This window comes from Sorex araneus, chromosome 1 (genome assembly GCF_027595985.1).
Source record: "Sorex araneus isolate mSorAra2 chromosome 1, mSorAra2.pri, whole genome shotgun sequence".
Classification (NCBI taxonomy): Eukaryota; Metazoa; Chordata; class Mammalia; order Eulipotyphla; family Soricidae; genus Sorex; species Sorex araneus.
The window spans coordinates 46,049,068-46,074,263 of NC_073302.1; the positions used below are offsets into that span (position 1 = coordinate 46,049,068).

Sequence of the window (25,196 nt, forward strand, 5' to 3'; positions counted from 1 at the left end):
AGACAGCTGTACAGTCTTACTATTATTGTAAATATTTAATAATACTATTCTGACTGACAAAAAAAGAAATAAACCAAAAAATCTAACCAGAAAACCTCTTTTAAATAACGAATAAGACAAAGAATGCAAGTGGAGTTAGAATAATATAGCTAAAAAAAGTTAATAAACTTAAAAATAGAAAAGAGAGAATTTAAGACTTGGTCCCTCCTATGGGTAGGATTTACGATAGTTTAGAAATCAAAATTAAGATAAAAAACAAATGCTAAGTGCTTTGCCACTAAGCTACATCCCCAGCTCAAAAAATTAAAATGCTTCAAATCATAAAAAAACAAATCATAAGAAAATTTCATGTGTAATTCTCAACTGATAAATTTAAAAACACATATCAAGTTATTTTGTTTAGAAAATATAAAATTCTCAAATCAAAATAAGAAATCCTAAAGTCTAAATTATATTATCAAAATTCACAGGCCTCTCTCCTTTGCTGATAAGTCTATGTAATATAAGAATGTAATACACAGGATATAAATCTAACAATTTTTTCAAACAAGCATAGTCTTATTTCCAAACTTTAGAAATTTTATTTTTTAAATCTGTTTCTTTTTTCTTATTTTGGTTTTTGGGTCACACCCAGTGATGCACAGGGATTACTCCCAGCTCATGTACTCAGGAATTATTTCTGGAGATGCTTGAGGGACCGTATGGGATACTGGGAATCAAACCCAGGTTGACCACGTGCAAGGCAAACGTCCTACCCGCTGTGCTATCTCTCCAGTCTCTTAAATCTGTTCCATGGAGCTAGGAGAGAATAGAGCAATCATAATAATGGGCACACGATTAGCTTCTGCCTGACCCAGGTTGCTTCCCAAGATGAGTAATATGCCAAGCATCGCCAAGTGAGGTTTTGGAGGCACCTGAGCACTGCCATTGTGTCCTGGGTATCCCCAGCATTGCAGGGACAGAGGAGCACCACATCCTTGGCCCTTGCACTAAACCATTGGCCTGATCAATCCAGAATGTTGGTGGGCCCTTGGGCACCCTGAGTACCACTATTTTGGTTGTTGTTGTTTTTTGGATCACACCCAGAGATGCACAGGGGATACTCCTGGCTCTGCACTCAGGAATTACTCCTGGCAGTGCTCAGGGGACCATATGAGATGCTGGGAATCGAAACCGGGTTGGCCACATGCAAGGCAAATGCCCTACCCGCTGTGCTATTGCTCCAGCCTAACACTATTCTTTATCTTCTCATGATAAAGCAAACACTCCAAATAGAATATAAGGAAATCATGATTTACTTTTATGGACACTATGGGTTTATCACCAAGAAGTAAAAATGGTTTAACATATCACAGTAATATTTATATATGCCTTAAAATCCAACATAAAATATATAGGATCTATATGAAAATATAAAGTCTTTCCGAAAATAGACTGAAATATATGGAGACATATTCTTGATCTGTGTTCCTTGTTTTTGACCTACATATGGCAATGTTCCAGAGTTCTCTCAACTGGGGGCAGGTCACACCCAGCAGCGTTCAGGACCATGTGACCCAGAGATCAAGCTCAGGCCTCTTGTATACAAAATATGTGCTGGGCCCTTTGAGTTATTTCACCGACCCCATGTTCTTTGTTTTCTAAATAGAGCAGATGGGGCTGGAATGATAGCACAGCAAGTAGGGCATTTTCCTTGAATGCAGCCGACCTGGGTTCAATTCCCAGCATCTCATGTGGTCCTCTGAGCACCGTCAGGACTAATTCCTGAGTGCAGAGCCAGGAATAACCCCATGTGCATCACTGGATGTGACCAAAAAATTATAAAAATCACTGTCACTGTGATCCCATTGCTCATAGATTTGTTCGAGCGGGCACCAGTAATGTTGTGAGACTTGTTGTTACTGTTTTTGGCATATCAAATACGCCACAGGGTAGCTTGCCATGCTCTGCCGTGCAGGCGCAATACTCTGGGTAGCTTGCGGGCTCTCCGAGAGGGGCGGAGAAACTGAAAGGCAAATGCCCTACTGCTTGCTATCGCAAATAGAGCAAGATGTTGGAAAAATGAAAATTTTGCCTAAATGTATTATAATCCTAAAGGGTAACAAAAAGAGAAAAGAAAGAAAAAGACCAGGAAATCTGACTGCCAACTAAAGGAGTCGAACAAGAGCTTTCTTCTACTTTGCCAGAGCTCTCTGACTCCGTGAGCAGTTGCCACACTATAGGCTCACCTTTCTGTTGACTCATTCACTAAGTGTACTACACTCACAAACTTAATAACCATGTGTATCTCTGCACTATGTGTTTGCATATAGGGAAATTGTTGTCATTCATGGGGTGGGAGTGGGTGGGGTTTGTGCCATACCCCGAGGTACTCAGCACTTACTTCTGGCTCTGTGCTCAGGGATCACTCCTGGAGGAGGGTCAGATGCAATGCCAGGGATCTAACTGGCATTTGCCACATGTAACGCAGGTACCTTACTTCCCATACTATCTCTGGCCCTGGCATTAATACGAAATGTGGAACATCAGTCCAGGTTGACCCTGAGTTGAACTGAGACTGCACAGATTGGCGTGAGCAAGGGAATGCACACAGTAAACCCCAAACAAGGCCAGGACTCCGTGTAGGGGTAACCGTGAGAATGTAAGTGCCCTGGGAGTTCTCAGGGGAAACTTACTTGGAGGACTTTTTGATTCCACAGGGAGGGATACAAAATTCAATCTTATCTAGAAAATGTTAACAGTGACTATCTCTGAATGGTAGCATTGTACATTGAGAATAAAAAGATAAACATTTTTTTAATGAATTATGTGGAAGAAAAGCAAGCAGCTTGAGCACTGCACATGAAACCTGGGATTTATAGCTGCACTTTTCACCCTGGTGATGCATCTAATCTGTCGTTAGCACTTCCCGGTGCCCCATGCAGGACTCTGCCTATCTCAGGCACATCACACAGTAATGGAAAGCTGGGAAGCTTAGCATTGCGGAGCAGCTGAGACACATGGTCTGTGGTCAGAGGCTAGTGATCCAGCCATTCTGACCAGCTTTGTATCATGCTAATAGAGGACCAGACATAAGTTACTTATGCTATGTAAGTAACAGAAGTCATGATAATTACCACTATCATTGCTTCTTTCACAAATAATGATCATTACTTCTTCCACAATTAAGGCAGGTGCCTTAATTCCCATACTATCTCCCTGGCCCCGGCATTAATATAAAAGCAGAAGTAATGATAATTACCACTAAGCATTTTGATGAGGGTGGATAACTCATACATATGAAAATATTTTGTTAATTTCATCGTTATGTTTAGAATAGGCATCCGTTAGTGGAATAGTCAATAAACAGCATGATGCTGATGATAGTAGTGGTGCTGGTTGTGAAGATAATGATCATTCATGGTTCTTTAGCATTATAAACTCAGTGTAGTGAAACAGGGCCGACTCTCCTGCAAAATGGTCACAACTAAATCCTCTTGTGTGATCTTGACAATAGAACTAATCACGGGGCAAAGCTAGTGTTTTTGGTAGCGTTGTCTTTCATCCTGGGAAAATGAGGTCCAGAGTAAGCTAATGAATACTATCTTATAATTAAAACAATACTTAAGGACAAGAATTTTTAAAATTTCATTGTTCATACTCCTTGTGCTTTTTTTAAAAACATATAGCAACATCACAGAAATTCAATACAAACCTACCCATAAAGTGAATTCAGGGACAGATAAATAAGACAAGGGATTAAAATGCTTGCCTTGCATATAAAGAACTGTGTTCAGTCGGCCTACACATTTACAAAGACCCAGAGCTGAATTCTTCTATATCCTGGTACTTTGGGATGCATACTTAAAATTTATATTCTTTAATTTGTTAGTCTTCGAATGGAGGAGAGGAGGAGAGATGAAAGGAAAGGAGGAGACGGGAGGGGAGGGGAGCGCAGGGGAGAGGAAAGGAGAGTAAAGAGAAAGATCAGGCATGTTCTGATAACTAACTTGGATAAATATGCAGAACGTCAGTAATGAACTGAGGAAGGACCTTGGCTTTCAGATTTAGACCTGTCACCTGGCTACTGAAATAACAAAGGAAGGGCTGGGGGGAGATTTCGGGTGATGGTGGGAACATTTCTCACCACACTCTCACTCAGGATTATGAATCTTCAGATTTGAAAGGAAGAGGGTGGAGTGGGAAGGAAAAGACAAGAGTCTTGAAAAATGTCTTTGGTTATAAAGCATTTTGAGCTGTTCCTATTTCACGACTATAAAGCAACCCATGACTCTCTTTTTAATTGGCAAATAAGGTATCTAGCACATTGACCCTCTTTCCTCACTGCTCCCCCCAATCCTCTGTCCATTCTTCCTGGTTAAGTCTAAGTGAGAGATCTCAGGAATAAGAGGAAGTATTTGTTTCAGGCATTAATTGATCATGATATGGAAGCATCAGAAAACCTAGCTTTGCTCTGTGGCTTTACTTCCCTGGGGTCCTTGTTTGGTTTATCTGTAATGATCTTGTGGTTGAAACTTTGATTTTCTTTCTCTCATCTTCCATCATGCAAGGAAGCAAGCTCAAATAGACTATGTTTCAAAATAATGATTGCAGGGCCCAGGAATGATAGTTGAGCACATGTCATGCAGACACAATGTTTAAAGTTTGATCCCAAATATTCGTATACAGTAAGTAGTGCCTGGGCCTGAGATAGGCCCCCAAATTAAATATTATAGTATATATAATGGGTTTAAATCAAAGAATTTGTTTTACTGTTCTTTTTATATTAGAAAATACAAATATATAATTTTTATTCTATAAGTTTAACAACCATATAGATGCAGTAAAAGTAAGTATTTCTCATATCTCTTCTGGGTTTTCAATAAAGCATATGACAAAAAAAGGGGGGCTGGAGAGATAGTACAGCGGGTAGGGCGTTTGCCTTGCATGTGGCCGACCCGGGTTCGATTCCCAGCATCCCATATGGTCCCCTGAGTACCGCCAGGAGTAATTCCTGAGTGCAAAGCCAGGAGTATCCTCTGTACATCACCAGGTGTGACCCAAAAAAGCAAATAAATAAATAAATAAACAAATAAAGCATATGAATAGCACAATGAAAATCTTCAGAAAATTTTCAGAGAAAATTATTATCTCTGTAGTCTCTTCTATAATAGAAGAGACTAATTAGGGGCTGGAGTGATAGCATAGCGGGTAGGGCATTTGCCTTGCAACACGGCTAACCCAGGTTCAATTCCCAGCATCCCACATGGTCCCCTGAGCACCACCAGGAGTAATTTCTGAGTGCAGAACCAGGAGTAACCCTTGTTCATTGCCGGGTGTGGCCCAAAAAGAAAAAAAAAAGAGAAACTAATTATATCTGATAATAATAAATATTTTATGGGCTCAAAATAGACAGCCATTCTGATCAATGCAAGTCTTTTTGTATTTGTCTTGTTATACAATGATAATCTGAAAATAAAAGTAACCATCAAAGAGTACCTCTAAAACCACATGAACATTCAATGGTCTTTTCAAAGCACTCAGATTATAAATTATTTAGAAATATATGCCTTTATCCTGAGATTGTTCTTTAAACACCTAATCAGTCCTATCCAAACACAAGTTGAAATGAGAAATGAGAAATGGTATTGGAGAGATAGATAGCAAATAAGGTGCTGGCTTTGCACGATTGACCTGGATTTGATCCTCAGTATCCCCCATGTGGTCCCCCCGCCCCACTCCCTGCCCTATCAGAAGTGATCCATGAGTACAGAGTCAGGAGTAAAACCATAGCACCACCGAGTGTGACACAAAAACCTAACAATAATAATAATAATAATAATAAAATAAAATGTTATTTGTGTAACTAAATGACTGGTTTTCATTTTTTATCACTTCTACTGTTTTAATACTTTAAAAATCCCTCTCCATATGAAAAGTCAATAAATATTCAGCTTCATCATTTCCTTTAAATGGCTGGATTATTTTTATATTTACCCTTTAATCTCTTGGACTTTTGTTATATGCTAGCAGATGTGTTTTTTAAACAATTTATTTTTCCAAACAGAAAACTAATTATTCCTTCCCCTCTGACTTGTATCCTTTATGTAATATTAGAATTTTATATAAACTTGAGTTTTTATAAAACCGGTTTTTCTGGCCTGCTGGTTTATGTCCATACTATTGGAATCCATTTTAGTAACTTTACAGTTATAATATTGTACTCTTTTGAGATCTTTTAGGCTTACTTCCAAGACATTTTTTTCCATACTACTCTCAACTATTCCTCCTGCTTATTCTTCAAAGTAAAATTCATAATTATTTTGTTAAGGTTTGGAAGTGGTTCTTTGTAGGAGTTTTGATTAGCATTCTTAGGAAGAAATGTTTATAAGGAATGTTAAGAACTTATGTAAAATATATATTACATATATGCTTTATATATATATATAATACCCTGCAGAGGAACATGCAAGAAAATACAGTAATTAACATTATTGTGATTTTTTTTTTTTGCTTTTGGTTTACACCCAGAGATATTCAGGGGTTACTCCCACATCTGGACTCAGGAGTCATTCCTGGTGGTGCTCCAGGAACTATATGAGATGCTGGGGATCAAACCCAGGTTGGCCGTATGTAAGGCAAATGCCCTACACACTGTACTATTACTCCAGCGCCCATATTATAAGTTTTGTGAAAGAGAATATTGCAAGAATTCTCCCTGATTCATTATTGCAGTGGAACTCCATTAATTTGTTGACTAGTGGAGGTAAAGGCTTTTTGCAAACTGCAAGAAAAAGTGACCATACTTTCAAGATGAGAAAATATTTATCAGTAATAACTAGCAAAGGCAGTTATAGGGAGTGTCATCTCATTTGAGAGTTTATACTTTTTTATTGCTAATGCAAAAATGCTGAAAATATTGTATTGAGTGAATATTTGGATAAGCCACTTGGAGCTGAGAATGAGGGTGGGAAAACATGGAAAGAAATGATGTTTCTTTTTTACACAAATAGAAAAAAAGAAACACAAGGCTCCTGCTAGGGTTTCTGAGTAGGGAAGTTAAGTAACTTTGGTTTTGCAGAGTTGTATACATGAATGAGGCTGAAAGTGGAATGGCCTGGGTAGTAAAAGTAATGTAAAGAAAATAGATGAGAGCTAGAGACTTTCAGAACAGAAAGATAACTATTTGTGAATTGGTTTTCCCACTATGCAATGTAATCAACCTCTCCTTTGACGCGCACACAAAAAAACTCTGTCTGCCTCTATGAAGCTCAATCTGTTTCACTGTTGTTTTACATCTCAGAATGCTGGGTCTCACTTAGAAGTGATGTGAGAAAGGAGTGTAAAGGAAGCTAGTCAGATCTGGCAACTTAGCATAGTGCAGGAGGCAGGGACCCTCCATCAATCTGCATAACTTGCTGCACCTACCCACATACTTTTATCCCTCTATCCTTCCACCAGTCAGTGAAGCCTGATTTCATTGCACTGAATTCATTTCTCTCTTTTTTGTGCTTCCCAATGTTCTGTATGAAAGCATAATCGCAGTCTGAGTTGTCATTTGCATCTGCAGATTGTCCTCATTATTTATCAATTCTATGTCTTTGAACTTGTCTAGTAGCTAATATTTATTTATAACCTTAAAATCAATATTCCCAGTGTTTTTTTTAAACACAAAACAGGGTAACTCTACGTCTTCAGATGCACTTGTTCCCAAATGAGCGGAAGGAAAGCTGTGCTTGGCTCAACAGTTCTGTAAACAGCGTCCTTTGTGAGATATAGTTAGTATTGCGTGTTTGCATTTCTGTGCTCAGGCTGGCAATATCACCACTTAAAACCACAATTATGTCCTCAAGCCTAGAGTTTAGGTGCTCAGTTTTCCTAAGAAACAGAAGGCTATGATATGTCCTCAGAGAAAAGATTTCTTTTAGCTAATCTTAGCACAGGCAAGGGTTACAATGCTGCTGGCTATGAGTAGCTATGAGTAGCTATGAGTGATAATAAATCAGCCCTAAACTTTATATTTGTCTTTAAACAAAACACACACACAAACCTCATTGTGTATTGCTTGGTTTGCAAAAACATAGTCACTTCAGGCTCTGGAGCTGTGTTTGTGTTTTAGACAATAATGCTATTAAGAATTACAATCTGCCATATGGCCATCTGAAACTTAAACCCCAACAGAAACTTTCTTGGCAGAAAAGGCATAAATTAGTTTAATTTTATAACAACTGAGTATGTGATCCAGTGCTCAAAATTGTTTTGCAAAATAAATGAACTCTACTGGTAAAGAATGAGATATGTTGAATAGGATGGAATAGAAGATCTTTAAAAAAAATGTTTGGAGATAGGATACACAGAAACAATTACTTTAATGATATGGGAATATGACAAAAATAATAATGATAGCAAAATTCTGAATAATTACCCTGTTTTGTGTTTTTAAAGGAAACTACACTTTATAAAACTTTTGACCTGCTTTATACCGCATAGTCTTCGTAATTCTAAAGTGTGGGTAACACTGTTATCCACCTTCTACAGAGTGCTCCTAATTACCTATGTGCAAAGTGGGCTTGATAGGAATGAACCGTGGGTTCCATCACAAAATGATCTGTAGGAGAGAAAAAAAGAACTCTAACAGAAGTTAGCCTGAGTCTCTGGCTGTCGCCAGTTTTAATGGGAAGAGAGTGATGCAATTAATGGTAATTTTTTCCCCCCTGTGGCTGGCAACAAGACTGTTTTTTGATTCCAGAAGCAGCTGGCAAAACTCAAGTATTACTCATGTTGGAATCACAGTTTGCTGATGGCTCATGCACTCTGGAGTCACTCAGTGGTCATGGCTGTGTCCAGAACTGTTAGGAGATTACTACAGGCCTCTGAATGTGGCTGAGCTTCTGCAGCTGTTGGTGTATTTCTGGCTCCTTTTCCATCCCTTTTGGCAGACAGTTTGTGTGAATAGCACTGCTGACTCTGGGTGTGAGATATACAGGGTGAAGAGGGCTGGGAGGGCCAGGCAGCACATAGCAAGTCCAGCTGTTTGGAACCTTGAGCCTGTGGTCAGTGATTACTTAGAAGAGAAAGAAGGAATTTATAAATGAGTGATTTGGGACTCTTTACAAGGTCACTCCTCAGAGTTTTCCTGCTGATGGATAACGGCTGATGCTGGGCCAATTTATGAAGTCAACCCCAACCTCACAAAACTACTTAGGTGGCAAAGACTCCAAGTATCCTCCATCATGCGAGGGTGGGGATGGTTGAATGAATTTTTAAAAATAGCATTATTTTACATAGTGTGTGCAAAGTTGTTAAGCATCATTCCAAGTGACTTACATGAAATTACACATTTACCTCCTCCCCCCACCCTATGAGGAGGTTTATGAGGCTATTGTATAAATGAAGTTAAATACCTTGCAGCACAGCACAGAACTAGTAGTAGGGATCGCAGATTTAATGCTGAACCCAACTCTCCAACCTTCCTTGTACCCATATACTGGCTGGCTTTGGCCTCATCACAAAGAATGAATGTTTGGGGGAGTGATCATTCTGTGCTTAGACTATAAAAAACCAAGCATAGATTGGCTGAACCTCAACTGACCTATGGACATATGAATATTAACTTATGTTGGTTCACCCATGAAGTTTAAGGAGTACTTTGTTTCACTGCAGTAGCTATCCGATACAAAGATAAAGCTGGAATATAAGCTCAAGTGGTCTTACGGCACAGTGCAAGCACTGGGGTCTAACTTACTTTGTCTTTCCCTTCACAATTAAATTGAAGACATTTACAAATCTTTTTCATGGGGAACCACACCCAGCAGTTCTCAGGCATTACTCCTGGCTCTGCACTCAGAAATCACTCCTGCAAGGTTGAGGGGTCTTATGGGGTACAGGGGATTGAACTCTGATTGGCCATGTGACAGCAAGAACCCTACCCGCTGTACTAGTGCCCTGGCCCAACATTTAAGATTATTACGGGTTGCGTTAACTTGAGAAAAGTGTTGAACACCCCAGGCCTCAATGTTGGCACCTATGAAATTAAAAAGTTGAATCACATCAGCATTTCCTATCATACAGAACATTAGTATAACCTGATTATCATTTAAAGCATCGGTGATTCTCTTGAAATTAGTAATGTTTTAAAGACCTGTCAGAAACAATACTATATTATTTTATTGAATCTTTGAAAATTCCAATAGACTATTAAATATTAAAATTCTAAATAGTTTTAATATTTAAATATTATATTTAATATTTAAACTATAAATATTTAAAACTACATAATAGAATGTAGTCCTCCACACACACACACACACACACAAAACAGTCACTTCCATTAATGTGCATTTATGAACTAGAATATTTCTCTAATTCAGGTCAATTGGGAACAATCAAATCTCTGCATAACCTAGCATCTTGAGCGAGTGATAAAAGAGAAACTTTTCTCCAACCAGAATATCCTAGAACAAGTTTACAGAAAACCCTATGGAAGCAGAAATTTGCCAGGACATATCTCCCAGAAAGGACTCTATGCTTACCTACTCACCTTCCTCATCTGCCACTTACTCAATTCAAACCTACACATCAACTAAAAGTGCTTAGTAATGGTTTCTAATTGACATACTCTCTTTATTCTGCTCTTGCCTCTGCATTTGTTAACAAGGTTTAACTTCCATTGCACCTTGCCTCTCTGAATGCCGTCAGCTTCTTTGTCTACCCCTGAAACCCTTAAATAAGTGTTCTCAGAACCAGCCCAGCTTCTTCTTGGACAAATCACATTTCTTCGCTCAATTTCATCCTACATTCTAACAGTTCTCATAAATATCTCTGTACTCAACCAAATCATATTCTTCCCAGCTTCATCATTTTACTTTTTCGTTTGTGTTGTTGCTGGGTTTTTTTGAGGAGGGGAAGGCAGGGTGTGGGGGGAATCACACCTGGCATGATCAGGGTTTACTCCTGGCTCTGTAATAGGGATCACTCAGGGCTTATGAAACTATATGCGGTGCCAGGGGTTGAACCTGAGTCAGTAGCATGCAAGGCAAGTATTACTATACTATCTTTTTAACCCATCTTTTTACCTCAGCCTTTTATTTAGACAGAAATTCATGAAATTGCATGAGTGATAAAGCACTACCACATGTTTATGTACAAATTCCATTATACCTTTAAACAGCTGTCACTGTCACTGTCATCCAGTTGTTCATTGATTTGCTTGAGCGGGCACCAGTAATGTCTCCAGTGAGACCTGTTGTTACTGTTTTTGGCATTTTGAATAGGCCACAGGTAGCTCGCCAGGCTCTGTCGTGTGGGAGAGATACTCTTGGTAGCTTGCCAGGCCCTTTGAGAGGGACAGAGATATCGAACCCGGGTCGGCCACGTGCAAGACAAATGCCCTTTTGGGGGAGTGCTCATTCTGTGCTTAGACTGTAAGCTGCTGTGCTATAGCTCCAGCCTTATGTACAAAAAAAAATACAATTTTTTTTTTTTGCTTTTTGGGTCACACCCAGTGATGCACAGGGTTTACTCATGGCTCTGCACTCAGGAATCACCCCTGGCGGTGCTCAGGGGACCATATGAGATGCTAGGAATCAAACCCGGGTCGGCTGCATGCAAGGCAAATGCCCTACCCTCTGTGCTATTGCTCCACCCCAATACAATTTTTCCAAAAAGTCTTCCAACCATCACTTAGGCCAGTAGAAGTGTATACAGTGTTCTTTAGAGAGCACTAGCTCAGAACAATTCATTAAGTATGAAATCATTTGTTGAAGCATTTTTTCTGCCAGCAGGTATATTATGTCTGCTGATGAGAGTTCTGAAATGCCAAAGTCCAGTAGACAAAACCAATAAGTAAGCAGCAAAAAGTTCTCAGTCTTATGAAAGAGGCAAGCACATGGGCATATGGCAAGCGTATCAATGAACATCATAGCTCTTCACTCCAACTATGTGTACCATCACCGCTACTAAGCAGACACCCCCCATCTTTAAACAGAAACACAAAATAGTTTCACCAGAGCCCATGTGACTCTCTCTCTCTACTTGCCCAGTAGCCGTCTGACTCTATCACTCTTTTCTAGGAGTCTTTCTCTGGCATGTTAGCACAGTACTCTGCAGTAACTCACTGTCGACAAAAAAAAAAAAAAAAAAAAAAAGCTGGAGGAAGGCAATGGATGGATGCCTTTCTTGGAAACTGTTCTGAGTCTCATTTCTTACCCCCACTTCCCTTTCTTTTTGCTGTTGTGATAACTGGAGGTCATACTTGTTGTCTGGCTGTGGTGCTGGCACGTTTTGGGCTTATGGTACTCACCAGGGCCTGCACATTAAGTAACAGTGTTCCAACACTCAGTGGCGGTGCTGACCAGGGTCATCTCACTCATTAATTCTGCTGTATGCCCACATTCTGGTTAAGTGTTGCCAGATGAGTCTTTGTGGGTCTCACACACATCCTTGCCAGGGTTAGTACTTCCTGACTACAGTGTTCCCACATCTTTTTTTTTTCATTGTGCCTGCCAGGGGTTGTAACCTTAAACAGTGGTGCTTGCACACACCTGTCTGCAGTGCAGGCAAAAATCTTCTGTGACATCAGAGCTGTCAGGCACAAACAGCAGACCCCTACGAACCACACTCATCACCTAAGGCACCAGGCATGGAGCTTGTAGTGACTGAACTTCCAGAACCCTTTGAGTTTCACTTTTTAAAGTACTATATAAAGTCTGGAACACCAGGGGTCCATTGCAGTGGCCAATGTGAGATTTCCCTACTCCCTCACTCTTGCTCCCTGGATGTCACTCCCAACCTACTTGCACATTTGCCTTGACTTGGGTCACATTTTTACTGAAATGCATACAAAGGAGTGACCTCACTCCTGTAAGAGGTTAAGGGAGACTTCTTGAGAGAAGTTGGGGTGGGGGGCATGAGAGACAAACTTCAGAGTCTGAACATGTCAGACAAGCAAAGAAAACACTTTGCAGAGAGCATTTGCATTCAAGAAAACAGCAGGTGCAGAGTCATGGAGGCTGGAAAGAATAATATAGCCAAAGAATAATATGCCTTCCATTCATATAGAACAGGACTGAGAGTCGGGAGAGCAGAGAGATACCTGAAAAGTTGCTCATCACAGCCTAGGGCCACCTGGTCCTGCTTGATTCTGGAGTGAAGAATTGAATAAGAGGGTGTTCAAATCAACTTCACTAAGCTAGAAAGTGCTTTTCAATTCAAGACAGGCTGGGAGCAAAGAAAAACTGACATTTTCAGTAAGAGGAATGAAAAGAAAGATGGTTGTGAGATGCGGGCAGCGTTTCTCTCTGAGACCAGGTGGTCATGTGACACCACTCATTTCCAGGAGACAGAAACTATCTCCAACTAAAGGTACTGACTGAACAACAGGGGTGGTCTCTGATCTAAAGCCACCAGACCCAGGGTTCAAGTTATGTCACAGTGCTTGTCTGGGTTATATTCTCTATTCCTGAACTCATTTTTCTCCTACTGAGCAGTTTCCTTCAAATACCTAAGGCAGCTGGGAATTTCAGCTCCAACCCCACTATTGAAGCCAGAGAACATCCTGCTCAGAAATTTTCAGAGAAAGTCTCACTAGCCCTGTTGGGTCATACCTCCTCCATGTAGACCAACTGACAATTCCCTCTGTGATCAGTGATTGGCTGTCCCAACGGGACATGTGAAGGGAAAGCACGGCCACTTTCATAAACCAGAAATACGAGGCCATCCCAAATAGTGGGTGTCCATAACATTTAAACCTTACAGAAATCATCACTTAATAGATGCAGTTTCTTCATCAGTTCTATCTGTTAAAAAGTGAAGGGGCTGGAGAGATAGTCTAGCAGGCAGGAAGTTTGCCTTGCCCACTGCTGATCCAGTTCCTTTGCCTTCTCCCCGGTGCCCACCAGGTGTGATTCCTGTGCACAGAGCTGGGAGGAAACCCTGAGCACCATTGCGTGTGGTCCCACCTCCCCCCTCAAAAAAAGCAAATGGTTTCTATTTGCAAAGCTGTTGTGAGATCCTGAAAATCACATCAGATGCTCTGCACATAGAGACATTCCATCTATGGCTGTCGTGTTGGGGATTATTTGGCACTACTAATGTTTGGGGGGCTGATTTTGATACAGGGGTAGGAACCTGAAGCTCCTCAGGTGTCTAAAGCACTCCTGTCCCCAGGGTGGAGTCTCCTTTGGCTGTGCTGCCAGACGGCCAAGGTTAAGCTGGTTCACCATCTGATGGCCGCAGAGAAGTGAGGGCCGCTCCAGCCCCAGCAATGTCAATACTGCCTTCCTGGCTCCGCCTATTGTATCTGGAGGAAAGTGGCCTAGCATTGTCTTCCAGAGCTCCCCCCAGGAAGCATGATATCACCCTCTAACAAAAGCGGGAAAGCTGACAGATCTGCTGAGATGGGTGTGGACCCCCCCCCCACACACACACACACACACACCTCGCTGGTCAAGCCCTGGGCTGTGACAAGCAGGGAGCAAACAGCAGCCGCCTGCACCATGATGCCGCTCAACTGGCTGCCTACCAGGAGCCTCTGATTCCTTCATATATTTGCTCCCTCTTCTCCCAACACCCACACCATCTCCAGCACGGACCCACCAGGCAGTGGGAATGTCCGCCCACTCCCCAACAGATGGGTTTGGAAGAGTTGGGACTCTTTCCATCTGGCCAGTCCAGACACCAACACCGCCCCCCCCCCACCCCGCAACCTCCCCACGTTCCTGCCGCCTTCGGGAAGAAACACCAGGTGAAGGAGAAAGAGGTCAGATTCCTTCCTGAAGGACAACAGGAGGCAGTGGAGGGGTGGAGGAAGGGGGTTAGAGGAAAGCAGGCATAGCTCCATCTAAAAAACATGCTGCACGTGTGCTATGAGTAAGGGATAGCCTGGCCGGTCTGGTGGGAATTGGGTTATCAGTTTAGAATTCCTGAAATAGGGAGGCAACCTTTCCTGAAGGCTGGGAGAGTTGCCAGATGCTCCTCTTACAGCCATTCCAGCTCTGTTTGCAAAGCTCCGGGTGCAGCTGACCTCCAGAAAACAGCCCGCCTGCAGGCTGTTGCCCCAGCACGGGGGGCGCAGAGGCTGTCGCAGGGCTACCCCCTCTTACTACCTCCTTCCTAAAATTCTTTCCTTCCGGAGTCACCACAACATCCATTAGCTAATCTCCCAGGACAGGAATCTGGGTAGGTTTGCTTCCAGATACCTTGGCTATCTCCTTTTCCTCTTTTTCTCTTAAGTTTGGGTATGCAACCGTGGCTATGGACTTGATTGCCATACATTGAAGTAATCTTCTGCTTCTCAATTCCAATATCAATTGCCTTCAGAGTCCAAAGTCAAAATTTTGCTCAATAGCCTTCCCTGTACATGGAAGCATGAAACCTGTAACTAGCCTCAGCCCCGCCCAGCACCACCCAGCTCCTTCTGTCCTCTTTCCCAGCCTTCTAAATGGCATCTCCATTACCAAACCCAAACGGTAATGTTTCTTTCTGCTTTCTCTCAATGGACTGGAGTGATAGCACAGCGTGTAGGGCATTTGCCTTGCATGTGGCCAGCCCAGATTCAGTTCCTCCGTCCCTCTCTGAGAGCCCAGCAAGCGATGGAGAGTATCCCACCCACACAGCAGAGCCTGGCAAGCTCAATATGCCAAAAACAGTAACAACAAGTCTCCCAATGGAGACATTACTGATGCCCGCTGGAGCAAATCAATAAACAATGGAATGACAGTGCCACAGTGCTACTTTCTCTCAATATCTTTATGCCACTGGTCATCAGCCCCTGCAGTTTGACTTCCTAAACATTCTCAGTCTCCTTCTTCATCCAGGCTTTCCTGCCTGGAGAGTTCCAAAGACAAACGGGTCCCAGCCGGGAGGGTGTCTGTCATGTCTCCATGCTGGTATTAGAGTAAACTTTCCAAGACATAAATCAGATATGAGAGAACAAAACAAGCTGCTAAATTTCAACATCTATGAAATGAGGTACAAGCTCTGTTAAATGCCTACAGGGATCTTGCAGATTAGACTCCAGCCATTATCTCCACCTCCACCTTGCATTCTCTGCTTCCTTGACTTTCTCACGCTTGCCCTGTTATCTCACACCCCCTGCCTTCTCGAATGGGAAGTTATCTTCCTTTTTCCCTTTTTATCTTCTTTGGTTTAAAATCATTTCATGATGAGTAACTCAAAGAAGCCTTAATCTTTTTTTTTTTTTCAATATTCACAAGCACTTAGGAATTCTCTAGGGTGAGGAAAATCTCACCTCACTATTTGACTGTTTTCAAATATCACTACTTTTATACACACTAATTTTAGCAATTGATGAAGTGGATATTATTTTTAGACATTTAAATATTTATGTTTAATTTAGAACTTTTATTTTTATTTCTAGGATCTACTAAAGAATTTTTATAGCTCTTGAAAGTCTCAGATTATATGTATATATACAGATATATAGACAGAGAGCTACCATAAAATTTATCTCATTATATAATTCACCTACCTGTATTCATCCTTCCTACTAAAATGTGAGTTTAGCAAGATAAAAATAAAACAACCCTTGTCCCCCAAGCACCGACAGGAGTGATTCCTGAGTGCAAAGCCAGGAGTAACCCCTGAGCATCGCTGGGTGTGACCCAAAAAGCAAAAAAATAAAAATAAAAAAATAAAACAACCCATCTTTCTTGCACTCCTCTATCTAGTGGATTAATTACTTCAAACTAATTAATCCTCCAATGTATTTATTTATTTAAATAAGGTTAAGTGAATAAGTAAATGAATGATAGGCAGGTTATAGCTCAGTAATTGTTTATTGAATAAAAAATGCATATCTTTTGGGTAACATTCTACAGTTTCAAAATACCTAATACTAAGTAAAGGCCTGGTTAAATCAACTCTTAAAGTGCATGTCTCATGTCTAACGAAAGAAAGGGATGTGCTATTGATATAAAATCCTGTTTTCAACCCCTAGCAGAACAAAATAAAAACAATAATAATGATATTATTCTGTTGTCAAAGGTTAGATGATAATTGGGCTAAATCCATATGTCCAGAGAACACTCAAATGAGTGAACTCAGAATTAGGGGGAAATCATGACGAAGAGTTCACCTAGTTAATTTGGTATTTGTAGAATGGAGAGGAGAAAGACACTATCAAATGAATGATACAGAAAGAATAAGAGCTAACAGGAAAGAATGCCTCTACTCTGGAGATGGACCTGGATGCAGGATAAAGCACCCTCAGCAGGGATGAATAGATAGATGAGGGAGATATTAAATAGTGTGCCTAATATTCTAACTTGTCAAGTGGGGAGTGACCAGCACAAAATTTGAGAAATTGTGTTACTCTGAGTTTTTTTAGACCATTCTTTCTCAACCTGTGAAACCCATTACAAAGGGTTCTTAAGTGAAAATTGAGCAGATGGGTGGCCATGACCTGAAACTAAGGAGCTAACACAGTAGAAAATAAGATTACAATGGGCCATGTTTGGTAGAAGGTTGTGTAACACTGTTTTAGGAGACTGATTCTAAGCTTAGCAAACCATTTTCCTAGGTCCTGGACAAGGTTGGTACAGTCTTGATCTTGTACCCTGGTCCTCACAACAATACTTCTCTTTTGATTACACTAGTTTCATTGATTAAAAGACTTCCTACCAACTTCACTCTCATATTTGACACTTATTCCAACTCTGAGAAATAGATATTTTTCAACCACAAAACATAGGGAAACCATGTCTTAGGTAAAAAAAAATCTTACCCAGGATCATCTGATCTGAAATTAATCCCTTAGCTTTTTAAAAAAAAAATATATATATATGCATATATATCACCTCCCATCACCCCCACCCCACCCCAAAACTCTGCCTTTATGGCAATTTCCTTCATACTCTCTCTTTCTACTTTTGAATCCCATTATCTTAACTCCTCATAAAACCTTGTTAGTTTCAGTTCAGTTCCATAAACAGTGCATTAAGAAGAGAGTCGTAGCACAGAAGCACATGTGCATTGACTGAGTAAAACTTATGTGACCATGTCTATGTTCACATTCTGGAAATATGCCTTGTTTGATTTTATTAGACAAAGATCTTGGGGGCTTTTCTGAATCCTTATCTCGCCTGCTCACTGAATAGCTAATCACAGACAGAAATGTACAGGCTCTGAACAGGAGCACAGGAACTATCACATACCATATCTTTTCCACGTTCCTAATAGAGCATCACTAAATGTATGCCTAAACACTCCAGTGTAGGCATTCACTCCTTTGAAGATGATAGTCAATTTTTTTTTTAGTTTTCCCAGGAAAGTTAAGCTTTGTCTATGCAACTTCCTCTGTCTCTAGATGCTAAACTTGGCAAAATGCGATGTTAACTTATCTGAACAGGTTACTCTTTATCTCTCTCCTGGCTAAATATTCCACTATGACATGGCTTCTTAAGCACAGGGCTTCCCACTCACCTACTATATGTGTTGTCAAATTTCTGTGTCTTCAGTATTTAATGACTATGACTGAGCAGAAGATGAAGTTATTTCCATTTCTAATTTGGACCTCTATACATATTACTACAAGCTATTATACCATATACTCTGTGTAGTATGATATTAAAAACTACTACAACATATGTATTACTTTCTTAGCAAGAGAGTATATGCTGGCTTCTATGACTTTTGTGTATCACCAAAACTTTAGGGCCATTCACAGTAATATTCAACAAGACAAATATCCCCCATATTGAATGTCCATAATTTATTAATTGAACCAAAGCACATAACTTGAGATTTATTTATTCTGAAATTGTATCCTTTGGATTTGATCCACTTTTCCAGGCTGAGGAAATCTACCTGAGTCCCAGTGTTTTTCTCTAATTAGTTAGCTATCTATAGGTTAACACAATAACTAACATAGCTGTTTAGGAGTAAAGCCCCCTGGAGAAAAATTGATGTCATGAAAATTCAAAATTCACTCATTTGAATCCTCCAAAAGACATAGCATAGTCTCTTGAGATGGACTCAGAGTTCCTTCTGAAGGTAGTATTGAGAATATCTACATTCTTACCAGAAGTTCAGGGAAAGCATGTCATGTTCTTTTAATATAGACTCTGTTTAGAAGGGAGTGTCAGTGAAGAAAGCAAAACTTGCCCCACTGAGAATAATTCCCAAGTATATCTCTGATTCCAGCTTACTTAGACAAGCATCCCTCCTTACTCAGACTTGATACTAGTCTACCAAGATAAGCCCTAAAGAGGTTCCATCTGGTACCACTTTCCTGACTTTATGATCAAATTCCAGCTGCCTCTTCAGACAAGCTTTTGAATCCAAGATATTGAAAATGTCAGATGACAGGAAAAAGATATGAAGACCTGAGACTAAAGACTTCCTTATTGGTTCAACAGTACAAAAAATCTTTGTGTGTAAACATATATATATATATATATATATATATATATATATATATACACACACACACTAACATATGCCTCAGAGACCTGGGCCCTATGCAAACAGGATGAGAATGCTATTAGGGTATCCCAAAGAGGAATTGAAAGAGCTATGCTACGAGTATCACGTCTCACTCAAGTGAGAGAAAGAATCCGGAGTTCTGACCTCCATCAACGGTCAAGAATCAGGGACGCTGTCTCGTTTGCCAAGGCATCAAAAATCAGATGGGCCGGTCATGTAATGCAATTCAGAGACGACCGCTGGACTAGAGCTGTTACTGACTGGATTCCACGGGATGTCAGAAGACCTCATGGCCGCCCACCAACTAGATGGTCAGATTTCTTCATAAAATCCCTAAATGAATGATTTGAGGCTCTTCCTGTGCCTGGAGCAAGCAGATATCATTGGGCTGCACTAGCTCACGACAGGGACAAATGAAGACGTTACTGGCGCCTGTTCGAGCAAATCGAAGATCAACGGGATGACAAGTGATACAAGTGATATATATTTGGAGAGATAGAGAGAGAGAGAGAGAGAGAGAGAGAGAGAGAGAGAGCCTCAGAAGGATACTGGTGGGAGGGTCAAGGTTTAGGAACATTGGTGGAAGGAAGTGGACATTGGTGAAGGGATCAATGTTATAAAATTGTATGCCTGAAACATAATCATGAATAACTTTGCAATTTCACTGTGACTAAAAAAAATTTTTTAAAGACTTTCTTATTGGCTCAGTGCTAATCATACTGAATTTACTGCAATAAAACAGAAATAATAAAACAGAAATAATTATTTTATTTTATTCTTTCTCTATATGTATATAATATACATGTACACACACATATATGTACCAACTATATATACTTATATACAGCCTTATATTTATTTACATATATGTATATATAAGTATGAACAATCTGATTTCATGAGGATGGAGGATAAAAATCATAAGCATATTTATTAGAACTCTCTTGCTAACTGAAATTGGCCATGAGTCTCCACTGGGAAAAGAATGTATTAAGAAGCTAGGTAGGTAGGAGATGACTTCTTAAAACTGTGTCCTTCCTCAAAACTTGTATGGACCAGCAACCATCACCCGGAGTCAGCTTTTTGGTGGCAAATGTGACATATTTTGCACTTCTGCTTATTCAGAAAAAAGGAATGAGAAATATCCAACTAGAATGGAGAGGTAAACCCATGGCTACAGTCTCTTGCTTCATTACTGCAGGATACACTGGAATTAGGTTTGAAGAATGGATTTTATGACTATTGTCATGATTATGCAACTGTGAAGTCTTGGGTGTTTGCTATTTTGGAGGCTTGGACTGGGAATTAGACTAGGAGTCAGTGAGACAGAACTACCACAGAAACCAACCTTTGTATGGGTGCTCTCCTTTCCAAGAAGAGTATGATTTCTATCTCTCTCTTTGGGCATCTCCCAGCTGAAGTGGTGCTGTGTCTTTGGAGAACACAGATGTAGACATGGAGCAATTATTTTGGCCACAGAATATTGTCATTTCATTTTATCACAGCTTTTTCTTTATCGTAGATTGAAAAAGTGTCACCACATAATCATGTTGAATAGAAAAGTTAATTAAAATAGTTGCATATGTGCAAACTAGAAAGTATCCGAGAGCACCTATGGGTCTTTGCTTGGGTTTTGTGTTACTATAGCCCCTTGTATAGAATCAGATCCAGATTATATGTCACTGATCAATGGACCACACAGATGCAAGACAGAGCAAAAATGGAATCATGGCATTTATTTGGTTTCAAAGTGCATGTTATTATAGAAACCTATGTTTTTCTACATATATATAAACAATTTCTGCATAATCTTGAAATTATCATAATCTTTTATTTTCAGCAAATGTATTACATATCTTTAATCTTAAACATGTTGCTATGTCCTCAATATAATTGACTGTTAAAAGTCCTCTGAAAAGTTATAAACAACTTACATGTGATTCTGTTATTATGTTAAAGTAATTTTTAAAATTTGTTATAATATAATTCAAATATATAAAATACAGCAAACACTTATGGGAATTTAAAAGAATTATATTAATGTAGTGTGCACCATTACATATTTAGCACTTTTTTCAGATTCACTTCTGGTATCAATTCTATTTTTATTACAGTTATTAGCATGCTTTCAATATGAAGTGAACCCATTAAAAGCAAAGTTAAGATTTTGACTTTAAGCAGTGTACCATCAGATCAGTGAGCCACGTAGGAATGCCATGATCTCAAGAATCTCACCAACAGACACACTAATTCTAAAAACATTCAAACTAATAATTCCTGGATTAGGGAGTAGCTTACAACACTCTGTCCAATGGTCTTGGTAGCTGCCTAAACTTTTACTTTATTGGGTTAATAAAGATTTTATGAATTACCCTAAATAAAATATTTTTATTAAACAAGAATTACATAGTCTTAATCTTTCTGACCTTGGCCACAGACGAGCAAAGAAAGATCAGTATGTATCTGTTTTTAATAAAATAGAATGCAGATACAAACTCTTTACAGAAAAGAAATTTTATTCTCATTTTAAAAACAACAATCTGAACATTGCCTTAAACAAGTTCCCAAAATTTTCAGCATGCATTCCACGTTTTATAAATCTGCAGACGTTTTCTACATAACAGTGGAGGCTAGGTTTCTTCTGTTTAAAATAATCATAAGGAAACAACCCTGAGCAAAGAACAGCAATAATATCATAAAACATAATATCTAGTGAGTCCTTTCAAATAAAGTGACCTAATCAGTCCCCACCATCTGTGCCAGCGCACGGAGCAACCATCCAGAAGAGAAGCTGAAAAAAGTCACTCCACAAGAACTTTGCATTTTTATCCTTTAGATGTAAAAGGTGATTCCTAGAGCAACAGAATCTCTGCACAACGGCTGCTTTGTTCACAGCATTAAGCAATGATACTTTCCCCAAATATCAAATTGAAAAAATAAAACCAAACCTTACCAGAAAGGAGCAAGCTGACTCCATAGAGAACTAAGCGGGCTAAAGAGTCCATGCTTCCCCAGGTCTCTCCATCCAGTTTCCGCAGATGTACATAAGGTCCCAAGGATCCTTTCAAACACCCAAAGGTTTGTGACTTTCCATTTGCATGTTCTCCTAGGTCTTGTTTACAAGTCAGAGGCAAGAAGCAACAGCTCAGGAGCAGGCTGCAACAGTCTCATTTCTGCCTGAGCACAGGGAGTTTTAAGTTCCTTTTTCCTGTTTCCTTTGTAGATTAGGATGGGAAAGGCTGTATCTTAAAGGCATTTGATATCAGCAGGACTGTGGGCACTGCAAGCCCTACCCATCTCACAATTCATCAAAACACTTATCTATTGCTCTGCTGCTGTGGCTGCCGCTGTCGCTGCCGCCGCTGCTGCTGCTGTTACAGGGGTAGAGGAATTTTTGTTGGAAGTGTGGGTCCTGGTCAGCGTTTTCAGAAACAATAGGGGTATCCTCTCACAGGCGGGAAACAGAATAACAAGCCCTCCACCTATGTATGGTATGTGATGATGACCGGCCCTTTTTCGCCCACTAACTGCTCTCCTGGGGCTGCTTGCAAGCCCGGACAGAAGGGGCTTGGGATGGAGAGAGCAGCTTTTGCACATTTTTTTCTCCTTTTAATCCACAAGTTTTGAATTGGGAAGAGAGGTTTTTTCCTGTTGAGAGAAAAACAAAGTGAAAGACAATTAATTTGGGTAAAATTACCGGTGAGGTCAACACTCAATGTAGCCACAGAGTCCAACATCCACAATTGTTAGCCTGTTTTCTCGTGCGCGAATGGCTTAAGTGTTGGCCAAGAGCCCAAAGAGACTCATGCTACTGGCTACAGCTATTATTTTTTATTAACAATTCATCTGAAGGTGATCTAACTTCTTAAAGAACTTGGCATTGAAAAATTTTATTAATGAGAGAGGTCCATGTTTATTGTCCAAAGGGGTTTTCAGAAGCAAATTCACTGTGTCACTGTATCACTGTCATCCTGTTGTTCGTCGATTTACTCGAGCGGGCACCAGTAACGTCTCTATTCCTCCTAGCCCTGACATTTTGCAGCCTTTTCTTACTCGTCTTTCCCAAGGATTGGAGGCTCTTTCAGGGCCAGGGGAATGAGACTTATCGTTACTGTTTTTGGCATATAGAATACGCCACAGGTAGCTTGCCAGGCTCTGCCATGCACGTGGGATACTCTCGGTAGCTTGCCGGGCTCTCCGAGAGGTATGTGTATCTGTTACTGCATTTGAGATATGAATACGCCATGGGGAGCTTGCCAGGCTCTCCTGAGGGGGCAATAGACTCTTGGTAGCTTGTCAGGTTCTCCAAGAGGGAGAATTAGGCTATTACATGTTGCGTGGCTGCCTGGCCAAAGATCTTCAACTGTCAAGGCTCTGCTGGGGGAGGGGACGGAAAGGCAACCTGCACCTTTTTTTCAGACCACGTGAACAGCAATAGAAAGCTTTGGGAATTCAAAGAAAAAACATTGGGTACCCATATATGAACTACCTTGCTTGATGCTTCATATAAGGACATTAACATTGCATTCTCTCCTGGATCTTAAGGACCAAAGTAAGATTTCTGGGCTCTCCCTCTGGTATCCAGAAAAGTGTCTTCCATCCATCTTTCCCTTCTGGTTATCCAGAAAATTCTATTCTTATCCAGAATTGCTAGCCAAATTATTTCTATTTCCGTTATCTCAAATAGGTGACTCAATTTAATTTTTTTTTTTTTTTTGCTCGTTTTGGTCACACCCGGCGATGCACAGGGGTCACTCCTGGCTCATGCACTCAGGAGTCACCCTGGCGGTGCTCAGGGGACCATATGGGATGCTGGGATTCGAACCCAGGTCGGCCACGTGCAAGGCAAACGCCCTACCCACTGTGCTATCACTCCAGCCCCTCAGTTTAATTTTTTCTGAAGGAAATTGTACCCTAAAATTTCTAAATAGCCTCTATTAAAACAAAAAAACAATAAGGAATTGGAGTGCTTTAACAAGATTATTAGAAGAGGAGAGAGAGAGGATAGGCCAAAAGGAAACTAACCATTGGAGTAAACATTCTTAAAATGAGATTAGTGATTAATTAGAGATTAGTGACTAATATCAGATGATGCTTTTTTCATCACACGGATGGTGATTTCAGAAGCAAGTGTTTAACTTTCTTGCCATCTTTAATCCTCATACTATCCTTATGCCTGAGGAAAGAATTATCTGCTATCCTTTTCCTATTCACCAGGAGAAAGGCAGATTCTGCTAGCTTTGCCTAAACCCAGACTTTAGGCAAAACGTCAGTGATGCTCTTGAGAACCAATAGATGTTTCTTCTACTCTGCCAGCATTGATAGGCTTGCAATTTGTCTTCCAAGTGCACATGATTCAATATGGCCATAAGCCTTCTTTAAAACAAATTTCTGAATCTCAACTTCAACAGCAATGAAATGTCAATTAGAATTCCATAAGGATTTTAAGAGGAGGCTTAAAATTATGTAAAAATATCTGACACTATGTCTGATCCATAAGAAGTCTTTTGTTAGATGTTATTCTTTATTTCTTTCCATCTGTCTCTGATTTCAAAAACAGAAATCTTTGCCAAGAACTTCTTCCAGAAAGTCATTCTCTGTTTCAGGAGATGTCTTAAGTTTGGTATCATCAAGAACCAATGTGGGGTTGGAATTCTGGTTTCTGGTTCCAGCTCTGCCATGATCTTCCTGTGAAGCCTTGAGCAAGTCATTTCCCATCTCTAGGCTAATTCTGTTTCTTCAACTAGAAAATAAAGGATATATACTGGATATGA

At 40.2% G+C, this 25,196-nt stretch overlaps 1 protein-coding gene across 2 annotated transcripts in view; it reads right to left on the reverse strand.

Annotated features, from left to right (window-relative positions):
• TEK (TEK receptor tyrosine kinase) overlaps positions 1–22,580 on the reverse strand; it is a 106,166-nt gene extending 83,586 nt beyond the window's left edge. Inside the window, exon 1 of one of the 2 annotated variants that reach the window (XM_004600369.3) lies at positions 22,376–22,580. In XM_004600369.3, the coding sequence (XP_004600426.1) occupies positions 22,376–22,427 (52 nt within the window). In that variant the 5' untranslated portion in view covers positions 22,428–22,580. The remainder of the gene's footprint in view (positions 1–22,375) is intronic. The other variant, XM_055135700.1, reaches the window with a different exon arrangement.
• Between the last annotated feature and the right edge of the window lie 2,616 nt (positions 22,581–25,196).